This window comes from Miniopterus schreibersii (genome assembly GCF_964146895.1).
Source record: "Miniopterus schreibersii genome assembly, chromosome: 13".
Lineage (NCBI taxonomy): Eukaryota > Metazoa > Chordata > Mammalia > Chiroptera > Miniopteridae > Miniopterus > Miniopterus schreibersii.
In genome coordinates this window covers 14,200,979-14,224,097 of record NC_138113.1, presented here as the reverse complement: position 1 = coordinate 14,224,097, position 23,119 = coordinate 14,200,979, and the positions used below count along the sequence as shown (strand labels likewise).

The 23,119-nt window shown below is 40.8% G+C and overlaps 1 protein-coding gene across 1 annotated transcript in view; it reads left to right on the top strand.

Moving 5' to 3' along the window:
• Positions 1 to 3,925: 3,925 nt before the first annotated feature.
• Positions 3,926 to 23,119, top strand: part of SRD5A2 (steroid 5 alpha-reductase 2) — a 33,621-nt gene continuing 14,427 nt past the window's right edge. The window contains exon 1 of the mRNA XM_081155770.1: positions 3,926 to 4,233. Within this exon, the coding sequence (XP_081011896.1) occupies positions 3,956 to 4,233 (278 nt within the window). The 5' untranslated portion in view covers positions 3,926 to 3,955. The remainder of the gene's footprint in view (positions 4,234 to 23,119) is intronic.

Below are 23,119 nucleotides of genomic sequence, written 5' to 3'. Positions count from 1 at the left end.
TTCAGAGGGAAGAGGGAAGGGGGGTGGAGGGTGGGAAGAGATTAACCAAAGAAGTTATATGCATATATGCATAACCCATAGACACAGACAATAATGGGGTGAAGGCCTGGGGAGGGGGTGGGAGTGAGGTGGAGGAATCAGTTGGAGGGAAAAATGGGACATTTGTAATACTTTCAACAATAAAAATAAATGAATTTTTAAAAAGTCAAGGTGACATGTTTAGCAATTTGATAATGATATGCCTTGGTATGATTTGGGTGTGTGGGTTCATTTTGCTAGGGGTTTATCAATATTCTTGGATCTGTAAGATGGATGTTGGTTATTGTGAAGGCTACATTGTTACTTGTCTGGATTTAATCATCTGCCTCTCAAGAGGGCTGGACTTTGTTAAATTACTTGGGAATCACCTTGATTCCTTTAAGACACTGATTTGACATTTTGTTAAGAAGGATGCCTTCAGTCTAAAAATTGCTACCACTAAAGCATGACTTTCTGGGATGACTATTTGCCAGGGGATTTCTCAGCCTCCCTCCCTCCCTCCCTCCCTCCCTCCCTCCCTCCCTCCCTCCCTCCCTCCCTCCCTCCCACACCCCATACTACAGCCACTTCTTACCTCAAGCTGACTCTGGACCACTACTCACCCATTCTAATAACCCCAGAGGCAAGTACCAGAAAACTGGTGATAGTCTCTAAAACCAAGAGCACCCTGAAATTATTCAACTAGACAATTAAACTAGACAATCCTAAGCCTGCTTGTCCTCCCTTGTCTATTCTTCCCTGCAGAAACCACAGTAAAACCTGTTGTCTACATTTTTCTCTCATTCTCTCTGCCTTCTGACCTATCCTGGTGCTTTCCCATGTGATTTTGTGTGCCATGCTATGCCTCCTGTTTTTAGGGATCTGTGAGTATAAGTTTCATTCATGACAGTCATTTCTGTGTCTGTGTATCTCACCATACCTGATTACAACAAATCTTGGGTACCATTACAACGCACACAAAGAATAAATACTAAATGATTACATTTATAAAAAGTTCAAACTTGAAATATTGGGGGGTTCACTTTGCAAATTCTATGACTGTCTAACCACTACGCTGTACACCAGAAACTAATATAAAAATAATATTGAAAATCAACTGAAATTGAAAAATGAAATTTAAAAAATCAGGCATAATGAATTATGGTGTTAGAAGCCAGAGTAGTGATTTTTCTGGGAGGAGATATAAGGAGGCATGAGGGGAGCTTTTGGTATGCTAATAATCTGTTTCTTGACCTAAGTGCTGGTTACAACGATGTGTTCAGTTTGTGCAAATCAACCCAGCAGTATATTACAATTTGAGTACATTCTTTATGTATATAATACTGAACAGTTGCATTATTGTTTCTGATTCTCTATCTCTCCCTGGATCCCTTTCTTTTGCTATCTAACTTGGCAATACTCTCCCACTCTTACTCTGGAATCCAACATGTGATTTTATTAGGCCAATAGAACAATAGGAGGTAAGAGTGTACTAGCTCTTGACCTGAATCCCAAGAGGTCTTGTATGTTTCTTGTACTCTTGTGCTTCTGTTACTGAGATTAGAGAGAGAAGTTGGGACTAGCTCACTCATCCTGGGATGAGAGCCACGTGAAATAGAGCTGCCTCAGCTGAGGTTCCCCATCCAAACCCGTCAGGGAGTGGTCCCCTCAGTTGCTCCACAGACGAATATATGTGCACAGGGAAGATCAGCTACCCCCTTCCTAGGTCAGCTGCCCCCCGCCTGACTCAAAAATGCGTAAACGGAAGATAGTTGGTTTTGTTAAGCCACTGACTTCTTGGGTAGTTTGTGATGCTGCAAAGGCTAACTGGTAGAGTAGTGGGGGGAAAATTAATGAGGGTCAAATCACAAAGTTCTTCCACTGAGTTGTGTTTGAAATGTCACATTGCGTATTCTCCTGATACTGTATGGCATCAAGAAATCTATAGTTTCCTGTGTCTATGGGCCAGCCTTCCAGGGAAACTATAGCTAATGAGGACAGAGGAAATGTAACAACTGGGAATGGCAGAGGGAGGATCTGGACCTGGGTAGGGCACAGAGGGGAAGGTAAATTGGTTCAGCTTTGGGTAGGGTTGAACTGGAGGTCTCTGAAGGACGTTCGAGGAGTTGTTCAGCAAGGAGCAAGTGCAGATCAGAAGTGCAGGTCTTTGCAGGAGATCTAGACTGGGGTGTCCTCAACTAGCAGGTGGTAACTGAGGGAGCCGGGACTGGGTCTGCACGGTAAAGCCAGTACAGAAGCAGCTCCAAGAAGCTGTGAGAGCCAACACCTGATTACTCCATGCGAAGGGCTTGGGTCAGTGTGGGTGATTCTTACATGGTGAGCAGCTGGAAGCGGAAGTGCTCCAATTGCTACTCAACGTATTACCTAACAGGGAGATGATAAGCACCCCTTGGTCAACAAACGGAGGGTGCCCTGTAGCACTAAAGGGTCATCACATACCACAGGTCCCAGGGATTAGACAGGACAGTGTGTCTTTCATTGGAACAGCCTGTGCAGCAGGGTGGGAGCGATGAGGAAATACTGGGTGGGGCTTCTGAGAGGCCATGAGTTGGACCTAAGGGGAAGAATGAAAAAAGGGCCCAAGAAAGGGGACAGGGAGGGACACAAGTGCGCGCGCGCACACGCACACGCACACACGCACACACACTGAGCTGGAGCCTGAGGTAGGGGCCACAGGTGGAAATGAACAGCGATAAAGTCCACGAGGAAGGTGGGACAAAGGTGCACCCTAGTGGGGGGAAGAGGAGGCGGGCCCAGAGGAGGCACAGAACACAGAAGGGACAGCCCAGGAAGGCCGGATGCCGAGTTCAGAGAAGGGAATAGAAAACGGGCGAGGCTGGAGAACCACGGGGTGGGGAGTGAGAAGGGAGGCCAGGACGGGAGAGAGCCCTGTCCGCGTACTTGGACGCAGCAGCGTCACCAACGGCATCGCCGTATGGAGCCCGGCTCATCCGCTCCAGGAGCTGGGAGAGGGCGTCTCCCGGGAGAAGTCCTAGACGTCGGCCTGAAGCCGGCGGCTCCAGGGGTTCCCAGGAGGAGAGGCTAGGGCGGGCCGGCAGGGTCGCTGCTCCCGCGGAAATCCGTGCTTCCACACCCACGCGGCAGACGCGACTCTCTGGCAGGGTCAGGAGGCCCAGGGGCGCATCCGGGCGATCCAGAGAAAACCGTGGAGGATTAGGGCTGAGAGAGGCTGGTACCTGACTGGAGGCGCGGTGGTGGTGCAGAGGGGCGCTGAGACTGAGAGTGCCGAAGGAGCGCGGCGCCCCAACTCAGAGGGGCTTCGGGGCGCGGAAAGTGCCTGGATGACGGTCCGCGCATCGAAGGAAGGAGCTGCGGTTGGGTGGGAGCGGGCAGTGGAGGAGCCAAGGGAACCAGAGGGGTTGAGGAGATCCTGGCTTGGGGTGGCTCGAGGGTAGGGGCCGCGTGGCTCCACAGAAGATGTGTGCGGGGGCGCGAGGACGTTCCCCGCTAAGTCAATCGCTCGGGTGGTTTTCTCTCTTCATCTAGTCCCAGAAGCTGCAGCTTCAGAGGTTGATGCGTGAGGAACAAGTTTTCGGAGGGCAGTCTAACGCGGAGAGCAGTGGCGGGCGGTGGAGAGAGTGGCCCCGTGGGTGGAGGCGCGGATACATGCTAGTCAAAGGCCCCGGGGCCCGGGACACGTTTTTGGCCCCATGAAACCCTGGGTCCTTCCCCCCACTCCGGCTGCCTCCCGAAGAAGCGCCAGCCCTGCGAAAGGGGTATTGCTGCTGAGCAGAGACAGGGCTGGGCGCGCAGGCGGGAGGCAGGGAGGCAGGGTGGGGGGCGGGAGCCAAAGCTAAGGGGCGGACACGGAGTGGTGTCTCGCGCTCCATAAAGGGGCGGTGGGGCCGCCCTCTCCTTTGCGCCGGCAGTGGCCACTGGCGGGGAGCACGGCACGATGTCCGTTCACTGCCAGCAGAGCCCGGTGCTGGCAGGCAGCATCACTTTGGCGGTTTTGGGAGCAATGACACTGTACTTCGGGGAGCCCTCAGGCTACGGGAAGCACGCGGGGAGCCCGACCATGGCTGCCCACTTGCCCGCAGGCGCCGCCTGGTTCCTGCAGGAGCTGCCCTCCTTCGTGGTACCGTTGGGGATGCTCGTCTGGCAGCCCCGCGCTCTCTTTGGCCCGCCTGCGACTGTGCTTCTGGGCCTCTTTTGTGCGCATTACTTCCACAGGTAGCGTTTCCCCTGCGGGCGGGGTGTGCGGAGCGAGGCCAGCGTCTCGGTGTCCAGGAGCGCGGCGCGGCGCGCCGAGGACTGCCGAGGGGCTGCGCGGGCGCGGCTGCCAGGAGCGCAGGGCCGGCTCGCGCGCAGCACCTGTGCGGGCTGGGCTTGCCAGCCCGACACAGGGGAGCCGAGAAGCGGCGGCGGGGCAGACGCCGCCTTCACTGCCCCTGGCCCCACGCACGCCTGGGTTCCAGTCCAAATCATCCGGCTGCTCCAGGGAAGGAGGTGGAGCGGGGCGGGAGGGACCCGGAAAGCTCAGTCTGGGCACAGCCGTCTGGGCGGGCTGGTCCAGGGATTTGAGAGTGTTTAGCTGTTCGCACCTCCAGAAGGAAACAGCTCAGAGGGACTGATCAACTTAATCTTTGTGGGTCTTAGGAGGGAGGTGGGCAGAGCCAGACCCGGACTTCAATTGTGGGAAAGAGAACTGATGGGAACCCATTGGCCTGAGCGAGAGCACCCCGCTTCTCAGGCTTCACCCAAAAGGGACTGCTCTCACCACCAACTAATCTACCTTTCCAGTTCCCATGGGACTTAAGTATGAATGGGTCAAAGGTAACTTAGAGCTCAAATGTTCTTCTAAATTAAAAACCCCAAATTCCGAAGAACTTTGTCTTCTGGTCTGAGAAAGACAGGAAGGAAACCAAGGGCTTTTAGGATCCAAATGACTGCTAACCTCCAAAAAAGACACAGGGGAAGGGGAGAACACTGGATTAGTTGCCTACTGTGCCCAGTCATTTAGCATCTATTATCTCATCTTGCACCATTGTGACCTTATGAGATGTGCATTTATAGACAAAGAAGGTGAGGCTGAGTAAGGTTAAGTGCCTGGATGAAGATGACACAGCTTGTGCCCAGCCGGGTTTAAATCTAAGCCTGAGCAACTCCGTGGTTCAAGCCCTTTTCACCATGGTAATAAGCAGGCAGGTACTCTATGCAAGGAGAAAACAGTCCATGGACTATCCACCGAAGGTTGACAAATCAGGCCAAGACCCCGAGTAGAAGCACAGCCTTCTATTTGAGTAGAGAATTTCTCGGATCCAAAGATCAAGGAAATCTAGGTTAGGAATCAGGGTAAAGAATGTCTCTGGAAGCTGAAAGGCATAATCCTCTCTCCCTCAAGGCAAAAGTGATGCCCAACTTCAGGAGGAGGAAATGTAGAGAAACTAATTTCAACCTGTTTTTCCTTATAGTCTTTTCTTATCGTCTCGATCTTTTTTATTGGTCAAGATTTACTATTTATGCAATCTTAACTGAATTCTCTTTTAAAAAGAGGTATTGGCAAGTAATAACCACAATTTCAGAAATGGGTGTCCTTTCCCCAGATACTTACTAAAAGTCTATTGTCGACAAAGTGAAGGTGTAGTTATTAACCACTTTATTTTACCCAGATTTAGGTATTTTAATTTGTATAGAAAGAAGGACTTTGGGTGTAGGAGATAGGAGACCGTCTTTTGATTTCACTGTTTTTTGGAACAGACATTTGACAGAAAAATATGATTCAGACAATTACTTTTATCTTCAAATTTACTACTTACTGTCTGTTAGCACCATATACAATATTTTATGAGATCATTTTATCTTAGAGTAATGATTAGTGTTTTCTGACAATCTTATTAACATAATTTTTAGACTAGTTTTTAAAACCAAAAGGCACGTTGTACAATTAATTATGACAGGCATATTAAAAAAACACACACAAAGAGGTAATTACCCATAAAATGAATATCAACATATTCTTCATCTTCTTCAGGGGAAAATTTAAAATATCAGTAAAGGATTTGGGTATTGATTCTGCCTGAGGGGAAATTGTCCACTGAAAGACAACTCTGAATTAGTTGTCCCTGAGACATGAAAATGTGATGTTTACTCACCTTTCCTGTGTGAGCTGTTTCTTTGAAGTCACTGTGGTATTGGATCTGTCATTATTTTGAGTGCTTACAAGGTGTTCTGCTCTGTAGTAAACACTCTACATGTATTATCTACTAATTCTCCTGTTAACACATTTAGATAGGCACCAATATCACCCCTATTTTGCAGGTGGAAAACTGAGGCAAGCAAAAGTCATACAGTAACTTGGGAGCCAGGTTCAGACCCAGAGTTTAAATCCAGAATTCAGGCTCTTAGCTACCATGATAAACTATTTAATATTTGTACTTGCTGCCTTGTCCTTGCCTTTTAAAAATGATATTGAGGTTTGAATGTTTTTTAATTAGAAAAATGAATGTTCATTAAAGAAAAAATGGAAAATGCAAAAAGTAGAAAAACATCCATAATTTCAACACCTAAGTATATCAGTGGTTAGTTTTGGAACATTTTCATCAAGGCTTTTCTTTTTTTAAATTTATTTTTCAGTTACAATTGACATACAATATCATATTAGTTTCAGGCATGCAACATAGTGATTTGACATTTATATCTTACAAAGTGATCACCCCCATCAGTCTAGTACCCATCTGACACTATTCAGTTAGCAATAGTATTGACTATATTACCTATGTTGTACTTTTCATCCTTGTGACTATTTTTGTAACTTGCAATTTGTACTTCTTAATCCATTTCACTGTTTAAAAAAACTTTTAAAAATTTTATCTTTCAATTACAGTTGATATTCAATATTATGTAAGTTTCAGTGTATAGCATAGTAGTTAGACAAATATTTATATTACTTATGAATTGATCCCCCCTAAGTCTAGTTACCACCTGGCACTGTACATAGTTATGACAATATTATTGACTATATTCCCTATGCTGTACTTTACATTCCCAGGACTATTTTGTAACTACCAATTTGTACATCTTAATCCCTTTACCTTTTTCACCCAGCTCCCTAACCCCCTTCCCATCTGGTGACTATCAATTAGTTCTCTGTATCAATGAGTTTGTTTCTGTTTTGTTTATTTTTGTTTTTGAAATTCCACAGATGAAACATATGGTATTTGTTTTTCTCTGATTCATTTCACTTAGCATAATACCCTCTTGGTCCATACATGTTGTCACAAAGGGTAAGATTTCATTCCTTTTTTTTTTTCTTCTAAATATATCTTTATTGATTTCAGAGAGAGGAAGATGAGAGGGAGAGAGAGAGTTGAAACACCAGTGATGAGAGCGCCATCACTGATCAGCTGCCTCCTACCCACTCCCAACTGGGGATCGAGCCTGCAACCCGGGCACGTGACCTGACCAGGAATCGAACCACGATCTCCCGGATCCCAGGTTGATGCTCAACCACTGAGCCACGCCCAGCTGGGCTCATTCCTTTTTTCTTTTTTTTTTTTTTATGGCTGAGTAATATTCCATTGTATATATGCATATTGATGGACATTTAGGTTGTTTCCACGTCTTGGCTATTGTAAATAAGGCTGCAGTGAACATAGGGGTGCCTATATCTTTTTGAATGAGTGTTTTGGATTTCTTTGAATAAATATACAGAAGTGGAATTGCTGGGTCACATGGTAGTTCTATTTTTAATTTTTTTAGGAAACGTCATACTGTTTTCCATAGTGGCTGCAACAATTTTTAAACCCACAAACAGTCGATGAGGGTTCTGTTTTCTCTACATAGTTGCTGCACTTGATTTATTGAGGATGACCGTTCTGATGGGTGTGAGGTTATATCTCATTGTGGTTTTAATTTGAATTTCCCTGATGATTAGGGATATTGAGCATCTTTTCTTATGTCTATTGGCTATCTGTATGTCCCCTTTGGAGAAATGTCTCTTCAGGTCCACTGACATTTTTAAATTGGGTTATATGTCTTTTTGGTGCTAAGTTGTATGAGTTCCTTATATATTTTGGATATTAACCCCTTATCAGATGTATCATTGGTGAATACCTTCTCCCAGTCAGTAGGTTGCCTTTTTGTTTTGTTGATGGTTCCTTTTGCTGTGCAAAAACATTTTAGTTTGATGTCCCAGTAGTTTATTTTTTCTTTTGTTTCCCTTGCCCAAGGAGACATATAAAAAAAATTGCTAAGAGCAGTGTCAAAGAGTTTACTACCTGTGTTTTCTTCTAAAATTTTCATGGTTTATGGTCTTACATTTAATTCTTTAAGCCATTTTGAGTTTAGTTTTGTATATGGTATAATAAAGTGGTCCAGTTTTATTTTTTTGCATGTATCTGTTCAGTTTTCCCAGCAGCATTTATTGAAGAGTTTATCTTTACCGCATTGTATATTCTTGCCACCTTTGTCATAGATTAATCAACCATATAGTCTTGGGTTTATTTCTGGGCTCTCTATTCTGTTTCATTGGTATATGTGTCTGTTTTTATGGCAGTACCATGATGTTTTTATTACTATGGCTTTGTAGTGTAGTTTTATATCAGGTAGCATTATACCTCCAACTTTGTTCTTCTCTCTTGATTGCTTTGGCTATTCTGGGTCTTTTGTGGTTCCATATAAATTTTAGGATTATTTGTTCTATTAATATGAAAAATACCATTGGTATTTTAATAGAGATTTCATTGAACTTGGCAAAGTAAATAGACATAGAAGTCCAAAAGGCACAGAGAGTCCCAAATAAGATAAACCCAAAGAGGCCCATACCAAGACACATAATAATTAAAATTACAAAGGTTAAAGACAAATAGAGACTCTTAAAAGTAGCAAGAGAAAAGCAGTTAGTTCTGTACTAGGGAGTTCCCATAAGACTGTCAGCTGATTTCTCAACAGGAACTTTGCAGGCCAGAAAGGCTTGGCACAAAGTATTCAAAGTGATGAAAAGCAAGGACCTACAAACAAGATTACTCTACCCAGCAAGGCTATTATTTAGAATTAAAGGAGTGCTAAAGAGCTTCCTAGACAAGAAAAAGCTAAAGGAGTTCATCACCACCAAACCAGTATTACAAAAAATGTTAAAAAGGGACTTCTTTAATAATAAGAAAAAAAGATCAAAATATAAATAATAAAGTGGCAATAACTACATACCTATCAATAATTACTTTAAATGTAAGTGGATTAAATGCTCTAATCAAAAGACAGGGTGGCTGAATGGATAAGACTTTACCTTCTCCACCATCTTGACTAGCAGTCAAGGTTTTAATTTTTTTTTGGAGATTTTTTCCACTTGTTATATTTACACTTGTTATGTTGAGTATATATAAATGCACTTTACTTCTGTCTGATTACCCCAAATTTTATACTAAGTATTTTCACACATTATAGAGTCTTTGGAAATATCATCTAAATGGCGGCTTGTGACTTCATCTCAAGTACAAATGATAATTCACCCATCCATTAATTTATAGTTGAACATTTAATTTCCCCCTTTTTTGATATGGGTGGAGAGAAGGAGCTAGGTTAAATAAGCTGTGATGCACATTTTTTCATCTACATTATTTTCAGAATTTAGGATTATATCCCTAGTCAATAGTCCCAGAAGTGGTTCTAAGTCTATGAGCACTTTTGCTTTAAGGATTTAAGAGTTGTGTGGCTTGATAATGAGGGTACAGTAAGGAAAAAGCATCAGGCTGCCTTGGCTTTACCCTGTCCTGCACATAGATAAGAAACAGAGAATAAGATGGAGGGACAAGGGCTCAGGACGAAGGCTGGCTCAGGTGTGGCCTAACTCTTTTGCAAAATATTCCCTAGGGACTGTTCAGAACAGCACTATGTCCAGTTGGATAGAAGTTAAAACTCTTTGCACTTTTCTCCATACAAGGATGATGCACTAGAATGTAAGTTTCAAAAGGGAAAAGGATTTTTGTCTCATTTTGTAATGGCTGTGTCCTCAGTGTACAGCAAAGGGCTTACACATAGTTGATACTAAAATTTGTTGAATGCATGAATGACCTCTGCTTCTGACATCTGTACAGACAGAACTGTGGGAGACCTAGCGACTGCTTAGAAATCATTATTGCTGAGACTGCTATGTCAACTCAGATAATTCCTCTCCCTTTGGAATCTATTGTTGTGGATGTTTGGATGATTTAACTACATGAAAATGCTGCATAAGCATGTTACCTAATCCCACTGTCAAGATTGTTTGAAGTTAAAGTTCTCTCACCTCTCGTTGACCTTGACTAAAGTCCTGGAATGACCCTTTGTCCAACACTCTCTGATTGTCTTTATGTTCCCAAGCAGCCTTGGTGTCCCATGCAATGGCTATCATGTGTCCTATGCCTGTAGCAGCTGATGTCATATTCAAACCTTGGATGTGACCTTAGTATTAGGATGACAAAGAAAAAGAAATCTCTTTTCACAAAAATGTGACTGTATTGTGAAAAGTTGCTGGGCAGTGTGATCTTCCATAATGCACAACCTGAAGCAGAGTGGAATACACACATTAGAGCCTATTTGAATTTAGAGAGATCTTTCCTGGGGTTTAGATGCTGAAACAAATGATATTTTCTAATCAGTAAAAAATAAAAAATAAAAAAAAGGTGGCTTCAATAGGATGTCTCTTGCTTTATTGGTCAGTCGTTCTCCGGCCACATGAATTCCTCCTTATCCTTCAAGACTCAGTTCAGGCACCACTTCCTCCAAGAAACCTTCCCTGAGTCCCTTCTCCTCTGTAAATCCAGGTGTGATGCTGTTCCTTGGGCATTCATAGCAGCCAGTGTGGCCTTTAAGGAAATTTCGTTCTCATCTGTCCAGCCTCTTCATTTTACAAAAGCAAAGAACCAAGAGGTTTAGTCACTTAGGGGCAAAGAGGGGACTGGAACTTGAGGCTCCTGACGTGCCCTGCCAGTATTTCTACAATCCCATATGAGGTGCAGATGTCTCAAATATTCAGAAGTAATCAGCATCACAAAGGACATTATTCATTGGCTGAGAATCAGAATGGTGATTAATGCCTACGCTAGAAATCATCTGGACAAATTTCTCCTCTTGCAGATTGAGAAGGAGGAAAGTTCCAGGCCCAGACCACATTTTTGTGGTCACTTAATCTTGTGTTAAGGACATTCATGAAACATAATTTGAATCAGTTAAGAGGAACTAGAGGGTTCTTTAGAATGGGGTGGTGGTGGTCAGCAAACATTTTTTTTGTAAAAAGCCAATCGTAACCATTTTAGGCTTTGCAGTCATATAGTTTCCATCATAACTACTTAAATCTGTTGTTATAGCATGAAAGCAAAACAGACAATATGTAAACAAATGAGCATGGTTGTGTTTCAATAAAACTTGGTTTACAGAAACAGTCAGTGGTCTCTATTTGGCCTGTGGGACATATTTTGCCTGCCCTTTTTAAAGAAAACTATAAATGACATAGCTTTATATTCAGTGCCCTGCTAATTCTCTAATAAAACTTTGTTATATTCTATAGCAAAGTAGTGGGCATGTTTTAGAAAATTTCTGCTACATTTAGGTAAGAAATTGGTAATAAACATACTTTTCTGAGTATTTATGGGTGCCAAGTCCTTTATTTGAACCTTTGTGAGAAATATTAGGAGTCTAGGAGTTTACACTGTAAATGGGCTGACATCATAAGCACATCTTAAAAATATAGAGCTACGTTTGCCAAAAAATTAAACAAGCTTTAGAGATCTTGACCCTTTCACTTTTACTACATTGAAGAAATGATCAACTTTTTGCCCATTTTATTTTTATTATTTTTTTAGTGAGAATTAGTCCTTTATTATTTCAGATCTGTCAGCAAACATTTTTTTTGTAAAAAGCCAATCGTAACCATTTTAGGCTTTGCAGCCATATAGTTTCCATCGTAACTACTTAAATCTGTTGTTATAGCATGAAAGCAAAACAGACAATATGTAAACAAATGAGCATGGTTGTTTCAATAAAACTTGGTTTACAGAAACAGTCAGTGGTCTCTATTTGGCCTGTGGGACCTATTTTGCCTGTCCTTTTTAAAGAAAACTGTAAATGACATAGCTTTATATTCAGTGCCCTGCTAATTCTCTAATAAAACTTTGTTATATTCTATAGCAAAGTAGTGGGCATGTTTTAGAAAATTTCTGCTACATTTAGGTAAGAAATTGGTAATAAACATACTTCTCTGAGTATTTATGGGTACCAAGTCCTTTATTTGGGAATGTGATGTTCAGTCAAGAAAAGGGGCCTGTTTGGTGGCCTATGACTGAAAATTGCCCTCCATGCATCTTGTCTTTGAATTCCTCTCCTCTTTTTAGTTTCCAAATACTTTTTGTATCTATGCCGCAAGATCCAAATCTACTATCTAAGCCTTAAATCAGGCTCTGGGCCATTTTAAAAATTCTTCCATTATATGTCATGAAGGCTGATCCTAGAAGTTACTGTGAAGAAAATATGACAATTTGCTTTTGACATTTTTCCCATCTGAGGAAACATCCCAAGATGCATTTCTGTGTACACTCTCTGATTTATCTCTGTCTCTATCTGCCCCTTTTTAACAGCAGTGCATGGTCTCACTTCAGTCTCTCAGCAAATGCTCTTTGTTTGCCCAAAGTTACATATCTGATAAACACATCTCAGTACTAGAGAATTGGGTCCTTTTTTCCCTTATTACTGAATTTTGAAAGTTTTTAAAAATATATATTTTGCATACAGTCTTTTACCAGATATATGCTGTGCAAATATTTCCTTCTAGCCTGTATGGCTTGTCTTTTTCATTTTCTTAACTGTCTTTTGAAAAGCAGAAGTTTCAAGTTTTGATGAAGTCCAATTTTTCTATTTGTTTTTGTGGTTTTGGTATTACATCCAAGAAATCTTTGCCTAATCTGAGGTCACAAGGGTTTTCTCTTACATGTCCTTATAGAAGATTTATAGTTTTAAGTTTTACATTTATATCTAAGATCCATCTTGAATTAATTTTTATATAGGATTGGAAGTATGAATCAGAGTTCTTTTTTTGGGGGGGGGGTGGTATGGATAGCCAATTGTTCCAGTAACATTTGTTGAAAATACTTCTCTTTCTCTATTAAATCTCTCCTGCTCCTCATGACATGAACAGAGAGTTCACCAAAGAAAACACATGTATGTCAAATAAGAACATGGAAAGATGCTCAACATCATTAGAGAAGTGCCAATCAAAACACAATGGGATAAAACTATGCAGCCACTGGAATGGCTAAAATTAAAAAGACTGACAATACCAAGTGTTGATGAGGAGGTAGAGGAGCTAGAACTCTTATACGTTGTTGATGGGAATGCAAAATGGCAACCACTTTGGATATTTTAAAAGTCTTTTAAAAATGTAAACCTACCATATGACCTATCCATTGCTAGCTAATTTCTTAAGAATAATAAAAAGCACATGTTCATACAAAAAGTTGTATACAAATATTTATAGCAGATTTATTTTTTATTCATTCATTTATTTATTTTAATCCTCACCTGCGGATATTTTTTCCATTGATTTTCAGAGAGAGTGGAAAGGAGGGGGGGGAAGAAGAGAGAGGGGTATGAGAGAGAGAAACATGAATATGAGAGACATTGATTGGCTGTGCCCTCCCACATGTGCCTGAAATGGGGGTTGGGGATCAAACCTGCAACCCAATTGCATGCCCTTGACTGGGAATCAAACCCAAGACCCTCTGGTGCACAGGCTGACACTTTAACCACGGAGCCACATTGCCAGCCAGGGCACAGCTTTATCTGTAGTAGCCAAAAACTGGAAACCACCCAAATGTCCATCAATAGATAAATGAGTAAAACTGTGGTATAGCCATGTATTAGAATACTATGCAGCAATAAAGAATGAATGAACTACTGACGTATGCAACAACATAGATGAAACTGAAAATAATTATTGTTGCTGAAAGGAGGCAAGTAAAAAGAGTGTATGCTTTTATATTCTATTTGTATAAAATTCTATGAAATTCACACTAATCTATAGTACAAAGAGAATATTAGTGGTTTCCTGGGGGGGGGGGATAGAAGAGTGAAATTATGAAGTGTATAAGCAAACTGTTGGTGGTGATGGATATGTTCTTTATTTTGATATAATCATAATAGCTTCAAAATTTGTCAAATTTCATATTGTTAATATGTGCAGTTGATTGTTAATTATACCTGAAAAGAGATTTAAAAATACTGTAGTTAGGCCTGTGAGAAAATTGTATGTATGTGTGGCCCTGTGTCACTGAGAATTGTTCAAACTTTCAGTTTAACAATAGCTGAAAACGTCACTTTTTTTTGGCCCAGAAATTTCACTTGGGGGAAATACTCAAGAGAATAATACAAAAGAAAGACATCAATTTACACAAAGTTGTAGTATTTTTATTCATAACTCTGAAACATTGGAAGTTACTTAAATGCTCTATAATTGAGGGCTGATTGTAATTGATTTGAATATTATATATACTTAAAAATATTAGTCTCTTGGACTGTATCTATGATGGATATAAGTATATAGTCATTTACTGAAAAGATAACACATAAAATACACTCTGAATAAATTCACATCAATGTGTATGAATTAATATTGATAATGGAATGTAAAGACCTTTACCCTCTCCCCTTTTACATTTTGTTGTCACAAATGATCCCTATTTATTTTTAGTTCATTTCCAAATTGCAGTAGCTATTGTCTTCCCTTTTGAAAATGTTTTCTTCTCTTTTAATCTTTATGTTATATTTATGTGTATAACACCTTATTCTAAAAAAGGTTGCAGTTTCCTGCTTCTGTCTGTCTGTTACTCATTTTATTCATAGTTTTGTATCCATTTGTATTTTTGTTTCAAGTAGAATAACCCTCTTTAGTATTTCCTGTAATTGAGGTCTTGTGGTGGTAAATTCCCTCAGCTTCTATATGTCTGGAAAAATCTTAATTTCTCCTTCTTATCTAAAAGATAACTTTGCTGGATATATTATTCTTAGCTGATAATTTATCTCTTTTCAGTAGTTTGAGTATTTGATTCCAATCTCTCCTAGCTTATAGGGTTTCTGCTGAAGAATTTGGTGATAATTTAATGGGATTTCCTTTATAGGTTATCATCTTCTTTTCCTTGTGTGACTTGAGAATTCTTTCTTTGTTATTAGTTTTTGACAGTTTTAATAAAATGTGCCTTGGAGAAGGTCTTTTTGGATTAGATAATTAGATGTTCTGTTTGCTTCTTGGATTTGAGGATTTGGCTCTTTCCATAACTTTGGAAATTTCTCTTGACCCTTTGTTTGAATAGGCTCTCTATTCCCTTCTCCCTCTCTTCTTCTTCTGGCATACCCATTATTCCTGTATTGCTCTTTCTTATGGGGTCAGATAGTTCTTGTAGAGTTCTTTTATTTTTTTTACTCTCAAGTCTCTCTCTTCTTCCATCTGTCATTTCTAGATTTCTATATTTGGTCACTAATTCTTTTCTCCATCTCGTCAACTCTATTTCCTAAGCTTGCTAGTTCATCCTTCATCTCTCTTATTCAGCTCTTCAATTCCAGAATTTATATTTAATTCTCTTTTAGAGTTTCAGTCTCCTTGGTAAACGACTCCTTTTTTTTTTTTTTAAATATGTTTTTATTGATTTCAGAGAGAGGAAGGGAGAGGGAGAGAGAGAGAAAAACATCGATGATGAAAGAGAATCATTGATCGCTGCCTCCTTACTCCCCCTATTGGGGATTGAGCCTTAAACCCAGGCATGTGCCCTGACCGAGAATTGAACTGTGACCTCCTGGTTCATGGGTCAATGCTCAGCCACTGAACCACACCAGCCAGGCGAACTACTCCCTTTGTTCATTGATTTTATTTCTGAGTTCATTAAACTGCCTATATGTGTTTTCTTGTACTTGTTGAGTTTTTTTTCAGAACTGCAGTCTTTTTTTAAAAAAATTTTTATTGTTGAGAGTATTACAGGCATCCCCCATTTTCCCCCTTGGCCCCCCTCCACCTTGCTCCTGTCCCAACCCAGGCCTTCACTTCACTGTTGTCACTGTCCATGAGCTATACATATGTGCATATAAGATCTTTGGTTAATCTCTTCCCACCCACCCCTACTCCCCTCCCTCTGAGATCTGTCAGTCCGTTCCATGCTTTCATGTCTCTAAACCTATTTTGTTTGTTAGTTTATTTATAAGTGAGATCATTGATATTTGTCTTTCTCTGACTTGCTTATTTCACTTAGCATAATAATCTCCATGTCTATTCATGCTGTCTCAAAGGGTGAGAAATCCCTCTTTTTTATAGCTGCATAGTATTCCATTGTGTAAATGTATCACAGCTCTTTTATCCACTCATCTACTGATGGGCACTTGGGCTGTTTCTAGATCTTAGATATTGTAAATAACACTGCTATGAACATAAGGATGCATGTATTTTTTCTGATTGGTGTTTCAGGATTCTTAGGATGTATTCCCAGAAGTGGGATTGCTGGGTCAAGCAGAAGTTCCATTTTGAATTCTCTGTCATTTAAATCATATATTTTCATGTATTTAAGTTTATTTTCTGGAGAGTTTTCACTTTCTTTCTGAGGTGCCTCATTATCTTGGTTATTCATGGTATTTGAAGGAGTCTTTCTCTGTTTAGGCATCTATGGCAGCAACTTTCAAGTGGTGTGACAACATTTTTAAAACATGTAATATCTGATTATTTAGTCAGGGGCATTGACCTCTTTTCCCTTAGATTATATAAAAAAAAATGACAACAGCCAACAAAGCAATAATTGTCTGGTGTGAATGAATCAAAATTATACCTTTTTTTTTTTTTTTTGTCAGATTGGCAAAAAATATATGTTTTTTGGTGTGCCACAGAATTTTAGTAATTAGTTTATGTGTGCCATGAGATGAAAAAGGTTGAAAATTGCTGCTCTATGGGAATGAAATCTGCTTTTTTCTTTAAGAGTGGCAGTCTTTCTTTATTCAGTAGGTTGATGATAAGTTTTTTGTTTGTTTTCCAGTAGATGGTGCTGAAGCGCAAGTCTTTTAGTTACTTTTACACCCCTCTAGCTTCTTGAATCTCTGTAGGGTGGCGGAAAATGCCCTATTTTCCCTGGAGAGGTGGGCATCTCTAATGTGACTAGGTTGCCTCGGTCTTAGGGCACCACCCCTGTGGGGGAATGTTGTGGGCAATGAGACTTTGAGCTGGTGAAATCCCAGTGCTGTCTGAAAATCTCAGTGCTGTCACCTGCAACTAGACACTGCTGGCAATGCTAGGTTCAACCATGATGGGTGGGGATGGGGTGATTTGGGAGAGGCCAGCCAGTGCATTTGTGGCTTTATTCTCCTCCCAGTAATGGTGACTGCCAGACCTCAGCTGCCTCATCTCCATATTAACACCTGTCGCTGAGATTAGTTGCAGTGTGCACCTGCCACTCAGGGAAAAATACTTCTGCCTCTCCAGTTCTCAGGGCTGTAGATAATGTTCACGATAGCCAACACTCACTGCTACAGCTTCTTCTGGGGCCTACTGCTAGCTCTGGGATGGCGAGGTGAGGCAGCCAGGTTCCATAGCTTTGTGTTGTTGTTTTTTTGCCTGGCCATGCCAACTGCCAGACAGTTTCCGCCATACCTTTGCATTCTTTCTTTGCCCAGTCACTGGGATCAGCCATAGCACATATTGACTATTCAGGCAGGAACCTCTGAGTTTGTATCTCTCTGCTCCGCAGGGCTGCAGGGAGTGCAGGCGGCAACCTGATTCTTCCCTTCTCTTGAGACTTGTAGTGAGTTCTGGATTGCATCTGTGGCACCCATCTCTGCTCCTTTCCTTTCCCTCCTTCCCTTTCTCACTCAGACTCACCCACCTTCAGGTGTTTCTTTGTGCAAATCTCTCAGCCATGTCCATGTATTGAGCAGGGAATCCATTGTTGAATTGTAACTGTTCAACTTGTTGCAATTTCAAGGGGTGAGACCAGGGGAATCTCTCATTGTGCCATTCTTCTGTCCTGTACAGGTGTCTTTTTATCTCTGATTACTTTTAATATTTTGTCTTTGTCACTGGTTTTTAGAAATTTGATTATTATATTTCTTGGTGTAACTTTTTAAATATTTCTTATGTTGGGGTTCTTTAAACTTCTTGGATATGTGGGTTTAAGTTTTCATCAAATTTGGACTATTTTTCTACATTAGTCTTGATTCCACCCCACCCCCATTCCCCCTTCTTTCTTCCATTGTTCAGGGATTTCAATTAGATATCTGTGAGGCCCATAGCTCACGGATGCTTTTCATTTCCTTGGATTCTTTTTTTCTGTGTCTCATTTTGGATAGCTTCTATTGCTGCATCTTCAAGTTCATAATCTTTTCTTCTGCAATGTCTTATCTATTGTTAATTCTATCTGGAGTATTTTCTTCTCAGACATTGTAGATTTTATTTCTAGAAGTTTGATTTTTGTCTTTTTTGCTGTCTGCTATGTCTCCACTTAATTTTTTTTTAATGTTTTTATTTTATTTTATTGCTTTTTAGAGAGAGAGGAAGGGAGAGGGATAGAGAGATAGAAGCATCAATGAGAGAGAAATATCATCGATTATCTGCTTTCTGCATGCCCCCTACTGGGAATTGAGCCCACAGCCTGGGCATGTGCCCGGACCAGGAATCAAATTGTGACCTCCTGGTTCCTGGGTCGATGCTCAACCACCGAGCCACACCGGCTGGGCTCTTCTTAATTTTATGAACATATGGAAGGCAGTTATAACAGCTGTTTTCATGTCATTGCTAATCCTAACATCTGTGTCATTCTGTGTTGCTTTTGAGTGATTATCCTTCTCAATATGGGCAGTGTTTTACCACTTCTTGCATGCCTGGAAATTTTTGATTGGATGGTTAGACACTGTACCTTGTTGAGTGTGGGATATTTTTGTATTCCTATAAATATTCTTGAGCTTTGTTCTGGCAAACAGTTAAGTTACTTGGAAATAATTTGATCCTTTCTGGTCTTGATCTGATTTGTTAGGTGGTTTCAGAATGGAAGACCTTTCTAAATTCTCTACCCAATGCCCCAAGAATTATGAGTTTTTCTACCTGGCTGGTGAGAATGGACTTTATTCCTGGCCGTGTGAGAGCACTGGGTACTGTTCTGTTCAGTCCTGTTGGGTGATCCTTTTCTCACATAAGAGCTCTAAGTAATTCTTTGCTGAATACTTGACGAGGACCCTCTGTAGACCTCTGTGTATCTTCTTCTCTTCAGTACTCTGTCCTGAGAATTCTAGATTTTAGATCTACTGGAATATCAGTTCTGTTATTTGTCATCTCAGGAAATCTTCTAGCTTCTCTCTGGGATCCCCTTCCAAAGGGAAATTCTCTCCAAACACTAAGCTAGGTTGTTTATAAGGCTTACTTTTTTAAAAAAATTGTCTATTGGGGATCCTTGTCTTTCATTGCTTTATGTCTTTTATAAATTATTTCATGTAATTTGTCTTGTTGTTTTGTATTTTTATTTTTTAGCCCAGAGAGTAAATCCAATTATTCTGTCTTGACTGGAAGCAGAAGTCCCCAAGTTTGTGTTTCTCTGCTCCTTGGGGCTACAGGGAGTGCAGGTGTTTTAGTATTTATCTTTGCTAATTTGATTAGTTGCAAAACTGGTTGACTTGCTGGTTTTTAGTAGCCTCTGCTTGTACTCAGTGTTGTGACTAAGCCCAATGGTTTGTGTTCCTAAACTTTCCAGAGCGTCACTGACTTAGCCCAGGTTGTTATAACAAAATACCATAAACTGGGTGACTTATCAACAATAGAAATTTATTTCTCAGATTTATCAAGACTGGAAGTCTGAAATTATAGTGCCAGCAAGGTCTGGTTCTGGAGAGGTGCCTCTTCTGGGTTGCAGATGGCTGACTTTTGTGTCCTCACATCGTAGAAAGGGAGTAAGTTAGCTCTCTGGCTTCTTCTTATAAGGGCACTGGTCCCATTCATGAAGGTTCCACCCTCATTACCTAATTACCTCCAAAGGGCCCCACCTCCAAATACCATCACATTGGGGATTAGATTTCAACATATGAATTCGGGGGGGACACAAACATTCAGTCCATAATAGTCTCCTTTGTTTCATTGTAACCCTATTGCTTTTTCCATTCTCAGGTTTAATGTGCAATAACCTTTGGATCCTGTGTTACAGGTTTCTAAACTTGTGGAGAGTTAAGCATGATAGGAGAATGGTGGTTTCCTTTACCAGGGTCCTTTGGCTCCATGTAGCTGTGGTTGGCAAGGTGGCCCAAAGGTTATACAATAGGGGATAGAGTATGGGAGATATCAGCAGATGCTTTTGAATGACAGGTCTGAGACTTCCACATAGTAAATTCTGCCATGACCTCAGAATTTTTTTTGGGCGGGGGGTCAAAGTGAACAATGAAATAGAGGTATAGGAGGGAGATGGTGTGAGAGGGACCCATCTTTGAATATTGTACCTTTTGATGGGGGCTATTGAGTCCCAGTCAATATTTAAATGAAGATGGAAACTCCTTAAATGTTCTCAAAATGATGGCAACATCTAGGCCTCACTGCCGCATAGCTGTACAGAGCCATTTGCTTCCAAAAGACATCAGGAGCCCTGTAAATTTGGGCTACAGTATGAAGCCAAACAACTGGAGTTAGAAAACCATGACTTTTTTTTTGGCAAATAATGAGAAATAAAGGAGATAAAATTGCATCTTAGAAAAATGATGCATTTGTGTTCAGCAGTGAATGTGCCTTGTCCTTAGCCTACCTTAGTAGGTTTGTTAAACTTTGCACTTCAAGCTGCAAACTGCCCCATGCCGCCATTTATAATTTTTTTAATTGGATCATGACCAGTTAGCATGAGTGGCTGAGCAGATGTACCTACAGAATGCCAAAACCATACCAAATTTATCAATTTAAAGAAAAAGAAAAGATAAACTAGTTATTCAAATGAGTTGGTATTGCTTAGGCCAAGAGGTTGACCCAAGTCTCTTTGTACACTCAGATTTTGATCATCTGGGGTTTGAATGAATGAACGAACAAACAAATAAATAGAGTCAGAGGTCAGTAGCCTGTTTCTAGTAGGAGGTTGTGTTTCAATGATGAGTCCCTTGTCTATCACTCAGAAGAATTCTCAAAGCTTCTTAAAACCATGGTAATTCCTTTGATGTTTATACTGAACTTTTATTTTGAGATAGAGGCGGGAAGAAAGAGGAAAAATGAGTGAGTGAGCAGTTCCAGGGTCTCCCAATACTCCAGGACACAAATAGAAAGATTTAAAAACATATAAACAGAAAACTTAAAAATGTCGTAATCTATTCTAGGTCTTCATGAGCTAATCATCTCAATGTTTTTCATAATTTAAATAGTGCTACTGAATTATGACCAGATGACATCTGCAGGGGGTTGACAATGAGACCTGGCTGTCCTCACATCCAGTGTCAGAACAAGATGGGAAGTCCCAGGAACTTCACAATGAATTTTTCCTATGGTACTGCCTTTGATAGAAAATGGTTAACCACTCTATTGCAAAGAAAAAAATGTGGTTTTATTGAACTGAGCCTTTCTTCTACTAGATTTGGCAATCTAATTTCTCTGTGTGGACCTAGAATTTAGAGAAGCCAAAGTATCTGGTCAATGCCAATTTGAAAAAAATTAGTTAAGTTAGCCATTGGAGGTTATTATGTCAGTGTTTTTTAACCCTGAGTGCACAGTTGAATCTTCTGGGAAAATGCCCATGTCCTATGCCTTAGATTCTGATTAACTTGTCTTCAGTGTGCTTCTTTCCTTTCAGTGTTCCTGAAGCCCCTCAGTGACTTCATTATGTAACTGGTAAGCACCTCTGATGTAGACAAGTGCTCATGCAACTGATTCCTTTTTTTTTTTTAAATACAGTGACTGCAGGAGAGCAAAATGCTCAATAACATAAACCCTAGAACTAGCTTCACCTGGACTTGAATTCCAGCTCTGATAGTTCATCACTGTCTAAGTTAATTTCACTGTGCCTCAGTTTCCCTGCTTTTAAAATGGGGACAATTAGAATACCTATCTCCTAGGGTTATTATAAATATTAAATGACTTACTATGTACAACATTCTTAGAACATTACTTAGAACATAGTAGGCACTATAAAAAATTACCTGTCTGTGGTCCTTTACTGTTATTTCCTCAACTGGATGTCTGAACTGAAATTAATTTCGATGGCCTAATATTACTCTAAGAAGGTGTTTCAGTTCCCTGTGGCTGCTGTCACAATGACCATAAACTGGGTGGCTTAAAACAATAGAAAATTTTCTCTCACCATTCTGGAGGCCAGAAGTCTGAAACTGGGATGTCAGTAAGCTTGTGCCCCCTTTGGAAACTCCAGGAAAACCCATTCCTTGCCTCTGTCGGCTCCTCGTTGCTCTCAGCATTCCTGTCTTGTGGTTGCATCCCTGTGCTGTCTTCCCATCGCTCTTCTTCGGTGGGTCTTTCTGACCTTTTTCGGCCCCTTTCTTGTATAAGGATACATGTGATTGCATTTAGGGTCCACCAAATTATCCAGGATAACCTCTTCTCCAGATTCTTAACTTAATCACATCTTTTTTTGGCCAAATAAGATAATATTAACTTTTTTGTTATAATAAAGTAATATTCAGAAGTTCTTGGAATTAGAGAGTGGAGGGCCGCCATTCAACCCACTACACAAGGTCATAATAAAATGTAAATGGATGGAATACACCACTGATTCGTTCTGTGTTTAGTCACCTTTGCACTTGGCCTACACATTCCACTCTCTTAATATGTCCAGAAGCGTTATTTACAATGACAGGTCTGATCTGAATATACAGACAAGTGAATGTTCATTGTCAGTGTTTGTTGGGAAGGACTCAGGGAAGTGGGCCAAGGGTTCAGAGGACTGGTTGGTCTAATGCCCTTTGGCATAAGGAGAGGCTTCCACAAGGAAAGACATCTTGGTGTGTCCTGCTCCAAAGGGAATAATTTGGGGGAAACCCTATTTAAATGCAACCTAACCTCACCAGTTCTGGCTTTAAACTTGGAAAAGTTTGGTGTTTATGTCAAAAGAGAACAGAGTGATGGTGCATTAATCAGGACTGTCAGTTTCAAGTGACA